The sequence below is a fragment of the Nyctibius grandis genome, chromosome 16, assembly GCF_013368605.1.
Source record: "Nyctibius grandis isolate bNycGra1 chromosome 16, bNycGra1.pri, whole genome shotgun sequence".
In the NCBI taxonomy this organism is placed as follows: Eukaryota; Metazoa; Chordata; class Aves; order Nyctibiiformes; family Nyctibiidae; genus Nyctibius; species Nyctibius grandis.
Genome location: NC_090673.1, coordinates 7,982,196 through 7,994,477, shown reverse-complemented (window position 1 = coordinate 7,994,477; position 12,282 = coordinate 7,982,196). Strand labels below are relative to the sequence as shown.

Here is a 12,282-nt window from a genome sequence, read left to right as displayed (position 1 = left end):
ACACATCAAGACAAGGATCCTCATCACAAACTGCTCCAAGAGCTCCCTGCGATGGCAGTGGTCACCATGGCAAGGGACAGGCCACACTGTCCCTCTCCAGCCCCACCAACCCCTGTCCTCACTGCCCCGAGGGGTAACACAGGGCTGGAGCTGCCCCAGGACAGCCACCCCATACCTGGTTGTGGACAGGGGCTATGCAGGTCTCACCGCCCGCCGTGAAGTTGCAGAAGGCCACCAGTGCGTCCTGGGGGCTGCCCTGGTTGGGGTCGATGTAGTATTGCCCTACAGGAAGGCAGAGGGAAGCTCCTGTCACCCAGTTTTTGGCACAGGGAGGATGCCACATGGTGCCATCCCACCTCAGATGGTGGCACATCCCTGGCTGCAACCTCCACCCTCCTGGGATACAGCCTGGCTGCCATCCCATTGCTCCAGGGATGTCCATGAAACCCCACTGAGCTCATCCCCCAAATCCTCAACCCCTCTTAATTGCAAAGAGCCGCCCATCCTGCCATGGTGGCCAGCGGGGAGGGCTGGCTGGATCCGGGGCCAACATGGGGGGACCCCATGTGCACCCCAGTACCGTCGGGCAGGCTGGGGTGAGCCAGCAGCAGCTCCTTGCAGGTGGCCGCCGGGTTGATTTTGGTGCCATCGGGATGCTTGACGAGGGCTTGCAGCTCCTGGCTCAGGGTGTCCAGCAAAGCCCAGACCGCGGTGTAATTCAGGTGGTTGGAGGGATAAATTAGATGCTAAAAGAAAAAGAGGGGGCTATAACCAAGCTGACATCACCCCCACCCCCTTATCTTGGCCAGGAGAATCATCAGGTGCTCAGAGAGGGGATGGGACATGCAGGGGACAAGGACAAGCATGGTGGGAGAGGGATTAACCCTATCCGCTTGCTCTTTGTGCGAGGGACTTGGTCCTTGCACACAGAGGACCTCAGAAGCAGCGGGACACGGGACAGCATCGCTGTCAGCCCCTTCCCTCCCCGGGTGGCACCCACCAAAGCGGGGGTGGGAAGCCCTCGCCCCCACGCACTCACCCGCAGCTCCTCCCCAGACAGCATCAGCACGGGTCCACTGGGACCAGGGGGGCCGGCGAGACCCTGGGGGACAATGACAATGCCGGTGACTCCGGCTGCTGCCCACGAGCCCCCCGCCACGCTCGCAGCTCCTCCGACGGCACCAGCAGCCGGCCATCCCCATGGCATGGCACGGCATGGCACGGTGGGACCTCGCTGCCAAATTCGGGGGAGCAAGGGACCCAACGTTTGGCACAAGGGACATCAGCAGCTCCCCTTACCGGCAAACCTGGTGAGCCCCGGGGTCCTGGCAGCCCTTTCAAGCCTTTCAGCCCCTGCCCAAGGATGAGACGGAGGAGGGAAGAAAAGCAAAAGTGGTGAGATGCTGCTGGGTGAGCTGCACCCCAGGGTGCCCACGGGGCCACCCCGCAGCCCGGGTAGAAGGCAGGAGGGGAGGGTGCCCCGCGGCAGGGCTGAGCCCGGCTCCAGGCGCTCCCCCCGACTTACTTTGGGTCCAGACAAGCCCTGGAAGAGAAGGACAGGACCCAGGTAAGAGGGGGCAGGCGGGATCGAGGCCCCATCCCAGCGTAACCCCCACAGCACCCAGAAGCGAACCCCAAACCCACCGGGAGGGCGAAGGACTCACCGGTGTCCCGGGGATGCCAGGGTGTCCCCGCGGGCCGGGGGGGCCAGTGTCACCCTGCAAAGACACCGGAGGAGGTCAGGGCACTGCACGGGGCATCCCCCAGCCCCACGTCCTTCTACAACCCAGCCCCTTCCCCAGGTGGATTTTGCACAGAAAAATGAGGAATTCACCCCAAATACTCATCTCGGTTGTTGCCATCCCCCTCCACTCTGCCCTTACCTGCTGTCCCTTTGGTCCTGGCCTCCCAGGGGTGCCATGGGGTCCTGCCTTGCCCTAGGAGACATGGCAGTGTGTCACACAGGGTGACAAGGGACCAAGGGGAGGGAGGAAAAAAGAGCAAAACCCTCCACGCACCTTGAAGCCATCGTCCCCTTGCTGGCCCAGGTCGCCCACGCTGCCCTTCTCGCCCTAGGAGAGATTCAGGGAGAGCTTTGGTGGCAAAAAAGGAGGGTAGAACCCCCCTGGGACACCAGCCTGGGCATCGGGAACCCTGCTCTAATCAGTCCCTCGGTGGTACTTCATCGGGTAGGGAACAGGGGGTTTGCTTGCTGCCTGACCCTGGCAGGAGGTACCTGCCTGGGGACATTTCCCAAAGCCAAACACCTCCTGGCTGGAAAGGGGAAACTCCCCAGTTTAGGGCTGGCTGCAAAATTTCTGAAAAAAAAAAAATACCAAACCACCCCATCCTTTTGATTTGCTGGAATTAACTGTCCCCATATTGCTGGGGAGGAGGAGGTGTGACGGAGCGTCTGCCTCCCCTGCTCAGCTGCAAAGGCGAAATAGAAACTATTTTAATCCAGACTAAAAATATCATTCAAGAAAACCCTCGGAAGATCCCAGGAAACACTTTGAGAAAATAAAGAACATTTCTGGTGTGCTGAAATCTGCTGGAGCAGGGGAAGAAGCCCCAGCACAGCAGCTGCCCGCAGCCTCCCCCCGCCTGCGCTCCCAGGCTCTGGCCTTGCTGAACGCCCTGGACTTTAACTTCTGCCACTGCTCATTCAGCTTGCAATCAGTTTAAAGCTTTATTTATTACTGGGGTTTCATTTTCCTGAAGGCTGTGAGCAGCTACTCGCCGCTGTCACCCTTATTTCCAGCCTTGCGGCTGATGGATGGGATGGGGAGGAGGTGCTTGGCTTCTCAGGCCAAGGTTGGCTCCATCAGCTCATCAGTGACGGCACTGAGGAGGTAAGTGCTCGCGCTGCGTCAGCAGCGATGCCGAGAGCAGGGGATTAAAAGACTGTACGCTGCTGCCTGCAGCTCCAGGAGGATGGAGAGGCTGGGAAGGGACTTGGTTTTGGAGAAAGTCTAAAGGTCCCATCTCCCAGCACCTGGGGACACAGTGGTTAACCCCCAATGAAGGATGCTGCAGCCATCGTGGTTCAAGAAGAGGGGAATAAGCGATGGCATCAGCAAATTAAAAGCTAGCCTGTGCCCAGAGTCCCCGCTGTGCCCAGGGTATGTCACCTACCTTGTGTCCTTTTGGTCCGGGGTCTCCTTTCAGGCCCTTCAGCCCTGGGATGCCCTAAGAGAGAAACGATGCGGCACCACATCACCCTGATGCTGAGCTGCTCCCGGCAGCTCCCTGGCAAGGAGGGACCTGAGGTTGCTGCCAGGATCCTGAGAATTTCAGGCAGTTTTAGAAACTTGGAGGCATTTTCTCATCATATCTTTGATTTTTTGCTTTCAGGATGATCCCTCAGCAAACCCCGTTAAAAATGCAGGTCAGGTCCCTTGGCTGGTTGCAGAACATCCCCGCTTTGTTTTGTGAAGTTTCCAAGAGTTTTATTTTAAATAGAGGAAAAAAAAAATCCAGTAATTAAAAAAAATATTTCAAGTAGGTTTTTTTTTTTGGTCCGTGCTGGCTGCAGCCGGTCCCTCCAGCCATGGGAGTCCTCTGGGGACACGGGGACAGCCCTCTGCGAGTGCTCAGCACTGCCAGGCATCAGACACTTCACTGGAAGGGAAGTATTTGGCCTCTAGAAGAACATCTTGGGAATTATGTGATTTGCCTGACTGCACGGGCACTGCTGGGATGCTCATTTGGGAGGAGAAGGCAAGAAGAGATGGATGAACGATGGATGGGTGAAACACCTGGAAACCTCCCTCGTTTTTAATGGGCCTCTGCTTCCGCTGCCTGCAGAGCTGGGCTGTGCAGTGGTACCCACGGGGGCCAAACAGGGAGCAGCCGGCACCCCAAAACCTCCAAGCTCATACTCACATAGGGTCCTTGTGGGCCCTGGGGTCCTTCCAGCCCCTCGTCACCTGGGTAGCCCTGAAATGCAGAAGTGAGACCCCGGCTGCTGTGCCCAGCGGCGCGAGAGCCAGGCAGGAGCGATGCCCCGGTGCCTCTTGCAGGGACAGCAGCCCTGGGGGGGCTGGGGTGTGGGAGACCCCACCTTGGGCTGGAAGGGACCGGGGACACCGAGCCCTCGAGCCATGCGATGCCCCTGCATTGGCTTATCCTTCTCTAAGCGGGGGCTCGAGCAGGTGGGAGCACCCCGAGCTGCCCGGGGTGCCAGAGCAGCCCTTGCCGCGGCGGGGCAAAGCCAACCTACCTTGGGTCCCCGGGGACCTCTCGGGGGCCGGTGGCCCGCCTTGCCTCGCTTGCCCTGGCAACAACAGAGCATGAGACTCACCATGAGCAATTCAAGCCTGTCAAAGGCACTAAGCCGGCCCCGCTGTGTCCCCCCCAGCAAACCAGGGCCCCCCTGCAAGACCTCCACGGGCTCCAAGCATCAGCTCCATGCCTCCCTCCATGGGGACAATGGTGCCATTTACCCGTCTGCCAGCTTCTCCGGGGACCCCTTCTTCCCCTCCACGCCCCACATCGCCCTGGGGGGAAGAAGAGATGGGAGATGTGGGTCACCAGCAGCCCGGCCACATCCCGGACCAGGACTGGGGAAAAGGCGCTGCTGCCTGCAGGGAAGAGGGGGACAGAGCTCCCCAGGCGCTGTGGGGCCCTGGGGATGGACACCAAGGTCATGGTGCAGAGCTGGCTGGTGAAGGGGAGGTCCCCTGTCTCCCCCAAGGGCACTTGAGCCAGGATGGAGGCAGCCCTGTGGGGCTGGGAGGGGCTGAGCTGGGGAGACCTGCCAGCCCCTCACCCAAAAACCAGCCAAGGCAGCCCAAGGGCTGTGTTTGCCAGGCCCTGATGCGTGGTTGCCTTTACAGTGGGGAGAAACAGGTCCCCCTGGGGTGATTCCCCCTGGTTTCTCTCCACGGACCACAACAGGGTTGATCAGCTCAGGCTCAGCCACCCCGTGCCTGGTCCTCCTCAGGTGCCACCCGCAGAGGAGGATTTCAGAGGTACCTTCTCTCCTTTGCGACCTTTCCGCCCTTTAGGACCAGCTTGTCCTGGAGACCCCTAAAAGCCCAAAGGAGAAGGAAACCCCTCCGTCAGGATGCTGCGCCAGGGGTGTCCCCTCTCGGCCCCCCCCGCCGCGGCGTGCACAGGAGGGTGCTCGAAGCTGAAGGCTCCAGCTGAGGTTGTTGCCCCTCTCGGGAGCGGGCTGGGCAGAGCGGGGCCGCGGGGGTAGGAGATGCTGCCCGTGTGGGACCTGGCTGCGGTTGGGACATCCCAGCATCCCACCACCCGTGCCACGGAGAACCAGTATGGCTCCATCCCACTCCTCACCGTTCGCCCTGGTTTTCCCGGCTTGCCTGGCTCCCCTTTCGCCCCCGCCAGGCCCTAGGAAGGAACACAAAAATCAACCCAGCTCTGAAAAACAAGCCCCAGGGTTGTCCACCTGCAGCCAGGGCAGGCTGGCAGCAGCATGGACCCGGGCTGCGGGAACAGCCGGAGGCAGAGAAGAGGGGAGCAGAGGAGCCCACTCACCTCGGTGCCGCTCAGCCCCACGGCTCCAGCTTCGCCCGGTGCCCCGAGGGGACCCTGAGTTCATTTGGGGACAAAACACGAGGCTGGCGTCAGCTCCGGGTTATTTGGGGGAAGGCAGGAGGGCGAGTACGAAGCCGGCTGCCTCGCCCCGGGGTCCGGACTGGGGCTGTTCCCCCCGGGGACCCCCGATGCTGGGGCTGTGCTGGGGAGGGCCACCCCGCGAGGATGTCCCCAGCCCGTCCCCATGGCAGAGAGAGGAGTTACCTGCTGGCCTGGCTCTCCCTTGGCACCCACCGCTCCTCTGGCTCCTTTGTGCCCGGTGAAGCCTCGGAGCCCAGGGGCACCCGCTTGCCCCCGGGCACCCGCTGCGCCCTGCAGTGCACACAGACAGGGGCACCCATGACACTCCAGGCCAAGCCTGCCCAGAGTGGGGTCCGAGCAGCCCTCGCTTTGTGGCCACCCCCGGGTGACACACAGGCTCTGCTGCTCCATCACAAGATGCCACCAAACCCCCTTCCCAGGGAAGCTGTGCAGGGGCAGGGCCGGTACTCACCGCTGGACCAGGCTGGCCACCATCTCCCTTGACTCCATCATCTCCAGTGAGTCCCTGCGGTGACGTTGGGGATTTAGAGTCACCACCACGTGCTTCGCACTCAGGCCCTCTGCAAGTATTTTAAGCATCCTCTCCCTCACACCACGCTCAGCTGGCCAAGGCACGTGCCCGGCAGCACCGGGCACTGCGTGGGAGTGACCATGACGTGATAGCAGGAACGGGTCTTCCTCAAGGTACCCCAGACTGAAAGGGTCCGATTTGCGGAGTGGGGGGCACGTAAGTACCTCCTGGGAGTCAGTGCCAAGATGGGAGGTGTTAAAAACCCCTCCTCGCTCCTGAGCCCCCTGGCCCGGGCGGTTAAGAGGCAATAAATCCTTTGGCTTTGGTTTGTATTGGTGATGGTGAAGCACTGGGGAAGCCTCTGGCAGCTCCCGGCTCTACAAGATCCCAGGCATCAGTACCTCTAGTCCTGCAGCACCGGCAGGTCCGTCCATGCCTCGTGGCCCTGGATCTCCCTGGGGAACAAGGGGAAGCAGCTCTGTCCCTAGAAAACCCCCTCCTTGCCTTGTTTACTTTGGATCTCGGGCAACAAGGCAAGGAGCGCCCCATGGCAGGTCCCCCAGGTCACCAGCCTGCCCAGGTCTGACCCAGCTCCTCCACCACCGCCAGCCCCACCACGTCCCCCATCAGCCAGAGGCAGAAAGCAGACCAGAAAAGGGCATTTCACCCAGAGATGAAGGGTTGGAGCCATCACCACACCGTACCTTCACTCCCTCGGGACCGTCGAGCCCAGGAGGACCTCGGAGACCCGTCCCACCCTGTTCAGGGCACAAAGGACCCCCATTGATTCAACCCTGCCCAGTGCTCCCAATTACACACACGTCCCCCTGCCAGGTCCGTGATCAGCCGAAACGGGAGGAGGGACACGATCTGACTTACAAACCGTCCTCTGGCTCCAGCAGGTCCCACAGCTCCGGTGACACCAACCTGGCCCTGGGACACGGAGGGAGATGTGCTCAGCAGGGTCCCAGCCTGGAGCCTGGCCGGAGGCAGCGTTACCCCGGCCTGCCCGAACCGTCCTTTTGTGCCAACAAGACCCAATTTTGGAGTCACACCCATGAGACACAAAACTCCCTAATTACGGAGATTTGCCAATTCCTACTATTTTCTGCAGCTCCTGAAGCCCAAGGCTTCCCGGTGGCGGCGAGCCCCCTCCTCAGCACCCAATGGGCAGCCCTCGGGGAGGCCGGGAGCCCACTGGGCTGACCAGCCCCTCTCTGTACTTGCCAGCAAACCTTCTTGGCCCTTCTCTCCTTTTGGGCCTTTTTCTCCAATTTCCCCCGTAGCAGCTCCCGGGCCAGGCACTCCAGGAAGGCCCCTGGGGCCAGCGTCACCCTGCTCGGGGATGGAGACAGAGGTGTCACCGCAAAGAAGAAAAACGAACTGCAATTAAACGAGCTTCTGCAAGGAGATGATGTGTTTCACCCTCTTCACTGGGTGCTGCAGACAGGAGTTCACCCCAGGGTGCTCAGGAGAGGTGCTGATGCCAGGTCTGAGCCCTGCATCTCCAGTGGTCCTCAGCCACGCGGACACCCCTGTCCTGCTTCTGTCCCCACCACGGCACACGGAGCAGCGGAGGCTGAGCAGGCTATGGGTGTCCCTGAGGTGCTGCAAGGGGGGACAGAGCTAGGGGTGCTCCTCACCTTCTGTCCTGGCGGTCCTGGCTCACCCAGGTCTCCAGCATCACCAGTGTCACCCTGCCCAGAGGGGAAATATCAGCATCAGACGCAGCGGCTGCTCCCCAAGCCCCATCCCAGGCGGGTTAAAAGGTGAGCTCAGCTTTCCATGGGCCGGGATTTTGGTGCTGGATACGAGATGGCCCCGCAGCTTCGCCTGCCCCAGGAGGTCACCCCCAGCTGTGACCCACACTAGCCCAAAGGCGAGGACAAAGCACCGAGCACAGCCAAGCAGCACCTCGCCCAACAAGGGGACCCCAAAGCATCGGCCCCCTCCTGCCACGGGGGCACCTCAGCCCGTAGCACGGGCAGCTGTCCCGGGCGAGCGCAGCGGGTGGCACATCGCTCCTGTCCCATCCCGTCCCCATCCCCTGGCAGGACACCGGCGGGTGGCCCGGACCCCCGCAGTGCCGGCCAGCACACGTACCTCCTTGCCTCGCTCCCCCGGCCTCCCCGGCGGCCCCTCCTGCCCATCGTCCCCTGGCTCCCCGGGGTCCCCTCCGATGCCCGGAGCTCCGCACGCTCCTGCCTCTCCCTGGATGGGATGAAGGCGACCAGGATCACTCTTGGCTCTCTCTTCCAGCTCACCCTGGCTCTGCCCTCCATCGTTTCTCACCACACAGCCCCTTGTACCGGGTACCCAAGCTTTGAGGGGACCTGGACCCCCCCCCCATGCCCAGCAACATAAATCCCCGTGCGTGAGCACGCTGGGGGTGCACCTCAACCAGCCCTACGGGGATTTAGGTGCCTGCCCGCCCCAGCAGCAGCATCACCCCCAGCACCCAGCGGGAACCGACCTGCTCGCCTTTGGGCCCCGGCTGACCCTCCGCTCCCGGCGGTCCCGGCGGTCCCTGGGGAGGAAACACACAGCCCGGCCCCAGCACAGTTCATCTGCCCCATGTCACACAAAGTCATCGGCTCAGCTAACCCCGACATGGCTTTAGCTGAGGATCAGCAACCTCCTCCCTTGGTTTCCCACCCCTGGAGAAGGTGCCGGGGGAGAGGCCGGCGCAGCCCCGCCGAGGGAAGGGCAGCGGTCCCCGGCTGACGTACCTGCTCGCCATCCAGCCCGCCGACGCCAGCCTCCCCGGGATCCCCCACATCCCCCTGCCAGAGGACACGACACTGGGACAGGCAGCCGGGGTGGTCCTCCATGCAGGTCCCCGGCTGCCCAGCGTTTGCGGAAGGGTTTGCAAGGCTCTCCTCCCACCTTGAACCAGACACCTAAATCCCCATCCCACCGGGCAAAGCCAGTGGCCAAACTGGGAGGAATGCTTGCCCCTACAGCCCTGGGGAGGGAACCCCACTTTGGGCAGGCAGAGCTAGCCCAAGGCTCTGCCTGCCTGGGCAGCTCCCGACTCATGGGGCTGGCAAGGTGAACCAAGCCACCTTCTCTGCCCTTACCTTCTCTCCCCTCATCCCCGAAGGCCCTTCAGCTCCATTTGGACCTTCCCAGCCCTGAAAAGAAACAACACACATCAGCAAGGCTTTGCTTTAACTCAGGAGGTCTTTGCAGCTCCCAGCGGGGGTCTGGGGTGCCCCAGCACACCACGTCCCCACAGGCAGAGAAGCCACACACCAGCTTCTCAAGCCTCTTGCACCAGCTTCCCTTTTCCTTACCCTGGAGATGCTTTAGGGAGCTCCCAAAAAACATCACACCAGCAAAATTCTCGCACCCTTGTCCTACCAGCTGCGGCAGGAGGTTGTGTTGGGCATTGATGGAAGGACCCCCCCTCTGCACTCACCGGGTACCCAGACGTGCCAGCAGCACCAGCCGCTCCGGGAGTCCCTGTTTCTCCTGCCGAGCCAGGCTTCCCGGGGCCACCATCCAGCCCCCGTGTGCCAGGAACACCCTGCAAGGCCAAAAGGCCACTTAGGCACCCCAAAACACAGCACAGGGTGCAGCTCCGGGGAGGGCAATGCCCGTGGGAGCCCTGTGCCTAAAGCAGTTGGGCCACCATGGGGGCTGCAAGGGACCACCCGCACCCAGTGGGTACTGGTGCCTCATCACTGCAGGAGGGCACTGCTGTCCCCGTACCCGACTTGTCACCACCCAGTTACCCACGCAGGGTTTGGGTCATTCTCTGCCCCACGACCAGCCTGGGGACAAAGCTGCCTCCAGAGTAGGCACCCATCTTTCATCCCATGGGACATCACCTACAGAGCATCCCTGCAAGCTGCAGCTCTCCCACTTACAGGCAGCCCTGGAAGCCCTCGAGGACCCGGGTCTCCCACTCTGCCCTGAAACAAGAAGGATGCTCAGAAGCAGGGTCATGGCAGGGAGGCACAGGGGACCCCGAGGGGGATGAGGCTTCGCTCAGACAATCCCCATGTGCCCCAGCTGCCTCAGCGGTGTCCGTGCAGCATCAGGACAAAACCCAGGCAGCAGCAAGCGGGACCAGGGTCCTGCCTGCTCCCGCACAGGGGTCTGGGATCCACACTGCTGATGCTGTAGGGAGCACACGGTCTATATTGCAGAGGGGACGGCGGCAGAGGGACTGTAGCGAGCCAGGGGAGCACGGCGAGCCCTACCTGGGAGCCGGGAGCGCCGCGGGGACCAGGGGGACCTGGCAGGGCCTGGGGGAGGAGAGCTCCATCAGAGCCCCGCGCCGCAGCCCCGACTGCTCCCCTCTCCCCAGTCAGCCCCTTAATGCCGGTGGCACAGATTGCCCCTTTTCCCATCGCCAGCCCAGCAAAGGCGACTGGCTCAGGGCTTCTCCGGGGGCTGGAGCTGCCCAGCGAACAGCACTCACCTTGGGACCAGCTTTTCCTGGAAATCCCGGTGGGCCTTGGGCTCCTGTTTCTCCCTGTTAGGAGGCAAGATGGATTTCCTTCCCTCCATATGTTTTAATGCAGTAACCTCTTAAGGGAAAAAAAACCCCACCCCACCAGCTGCCTGGCGTCTCATAACAAGTCACAGGAGTTTGGGCAGGTGAAGTGCTGGAGAAGCACCAGTTTGCCCACCGTGGGAGCCAGCTCCAGCCGTTCTCCTCCTGCCACCCCTGCAACCTCCCAGCACGGCTGATGGAGACCATTTCACAGGCACCACCCAAACCCACCCATTGAGTTCAACAGCCCAACCCAAAAACATTTCCGAAGCCTGGACTCCCACCCTGCCGCATCCCCTCGCTGCTGCGCTGGATTTTCCAGCCCTACCTTGTCCCCCCTGCGCCCCGGCCTCCCGCGGTCACCGGCAGGTCCCGGGTAGCCCTGGGGAGAGCACGGCGTTAGGAGGCAGCCGGGGCCGCCCGGCATCGCCGGGGTTTTGGGAGAAGGCGGCTGCTGAGGCTGAGCTCTCAAGCCGAATTCTCAGCTGGGGAAAGGCAGGACCCCGGGCACTGCAGGAGCCCTGGCAGGGTGGTCCAGTGAGACCCCCCCAGCCCAGCCGCTGCCATACCCCCCTCCACAGGCAGGTCTATCACTTACATAGGTGCCAACAGCTCCCTGCGGCCCCTCTGAGCCAGGCTTCCCAGGCAGCCCCTGCCAGGCAAGACGAGGGCATTAACGAACCTCCACTCCCGGGATGCGGGCAGGCATCTTCCCATCCTTGGTGTCCACGGCTGAACCCACGGGATCCCCCTCCCTGGTCTCCCCACGGCAGCCAAGAGCCTCTCACCACCATCGCTGCTCCACCCAGCCCCCTCGGCATGCTCATGGCCCCCCCATGCCCCAGCTCCCACCTTTGGGCCCAGGGAACCCAGGTCTCCATCAGGTCCAGGTTTTCCCAGGGAGCCCTTTGGAAACATTTGGGGAAGAGGAATCAGTCAAAAGGCTGAGATGCAACAAGCCCCACTGAGCCACCGCTGCTGCCTCTGTGCCCATGGACAGACATCACCTGGTCCAAACCAGGTTGCTGGGGACAGACTCTGCCACTGTGGCCCATCCTGGTGGCTCCTGCACACCAGCACCCCAGGGCTGGCTCTCCAGCAGGGTTGTCACCAGGGAAGGCGACAATACTTGCTCTCAGGGTCATCACCAAGCCCAGCTGAGAGCAGGCTCTCAGGGAGGAGCTTTTCCAGCTACAGGAGCTGCTCTGGGTCTCCATCCCAGTAGACAAGGACATGGGACTGTCCTCCCTGAACCTGTACCACCCATTGCCACCTGGGATGGAGCAAACGCTTTGATCCCCTCCCAGGCCCCAGGACCACGCTGCTATTCAGCCACCCAGGCGTGAAGGGCTTCCATGGGCTGCTGTCCCCCACAGAGACCCCTCAGGGAAGCTGCAAATTATTCTGCCCTTCCCTCGCCCCAGCTATTTCTGCCTTTTTTATGGCTCTTAACAAAAAGTTAAGCTCAGGTCCTACAAATGCCCCGACCCTCTGCCTGTTCCCAAGGGGGGAAAGTCCCATACACAGCAGCACCAGCCCCGCTGACTTCCTACCTAAAAAAATGTAGAAGGAACATTTTTTTTTTTCCTTACTATCGATCCCAGAGGTCCTGCGTGCCCGCGGCCCCCCTGCAAGCCAGCAAAGCCCTGGAGGAAAGGGCAGA

The 12,282-nt window shown here is 62.0% G+C and overlaps 1 protein-coding gene across 1 annotated transcript in view; it reads right to left on the bottom strand.

Moving 5' to 3' along the window:
* LOC137671008 (collagen alpha-1(II) chain-like) overlaps nt 1–12,282 on the bottom strand; it is a 78,290-nt gene that overhangs the window by 1,188 nt on the left and 64,820 nt on the right. Inside the window, exons 32-65 of the mRNA XM_068414227.1 lie at nt 12,212–12,265; nt 11,472–11,525; nt 11,218–11,271; nt 10,948–11,001; nt 10,545–10,598; nt 10,324–10,368; nt 9,988–10,032; nt 9,537–9,644; nt 9,196–9,249; nt 8,845–8,898; nt 8,589–8,642; nt 8,219–8,326; nt 7,759–7,812; nt 7,343–7,453; nt 6,995–7,048; nt 6,820–6,873; nt 6,517–6,570; nt 6,056–6,109; nt 5,767–5,874; nt 5,503–5,556; nt 5,302–5,355; nt 4,978–5,031; nt 4,446–4,499; nt 4,223–4,276; nt 3,886–3,939; nt 3,136–3,189; nt 2,019–2,072; nt 1,884–1,937; nt 1,665–1,718; nt 1,526–1,543; nt 1,300–1,353; nt 1,040–1,102; nt 581–746; nt 176–282 (exon numbers count right to left, since the gene is read on the bottom strand). Coding sequence (XP_068270328.1) covers nt 176–282; nt 581–746; nt 1,040–1,102; nt 1,300–1,353; nt 1,526–1,543; nt 1,665–1,718; nt 1,884–1,937; nt 2,019–2,072; nt 3,136–3,189; nt 3,886–3,939; nt 4,223–4,276; nt 4,446–4,499; nt 4,978–5,031; nt 5,302–5,355; nt 5,503–5,556; nt 5,767–5,874; nt 6,056–6,109; nt 6,517–6,570; nt 6,820–6,873; nt 6,995–7,048; nt 7,343–7,453; nt 7,759–7,812; nt 8,219–8,326; nt 8,589–8,642; nt 8,845–8,898; nt 9,196–9,249; nt 9,537–9,644; nt 9,988–10,032; nt 10,324–10,368; nt 10,545–10,598; nt 10,948–11,001; nt 11,218–11,271; nt 11,472–11,525; nt 12,212–12,265 — 2,175 coding nt within the window. The remainder of the gene's footprint in view (nt 1–175; nt 283–580; nt 747–1,039; nt 1,103–1,299; nt 1,354–1,525; nt 1,544–1,664; nt 1,719–1,883; nt 1,938–2,018; nt 2,073–3,135; nt 3,190–3,885; nt 3,940–4,222; nt 4,277–4,445; nt 4,500–4,977; nt 5,032–5,301; nt 5,356–5,502; nt 5,557–5,766; nt 5,875–6,055; nt 6,110–6,516; nt 6,571–6,819; nt 6,874–6,994; nt 7,049–7,342; nt 7,454–7,758; nt 7,813–8,218; nt 8,327–8,588; nt 8,643–8,844; nt 8,899–9,195; nt 9,250–9,536; nt 9,645–9,987; nt 10,033–10,323; nt 10,369–10,544; nt 10,599–10,947; nt 11,002–11,217; nt 11,272–11,471; nt 11,526–12,211; nt 12,266–12,282) is intronic.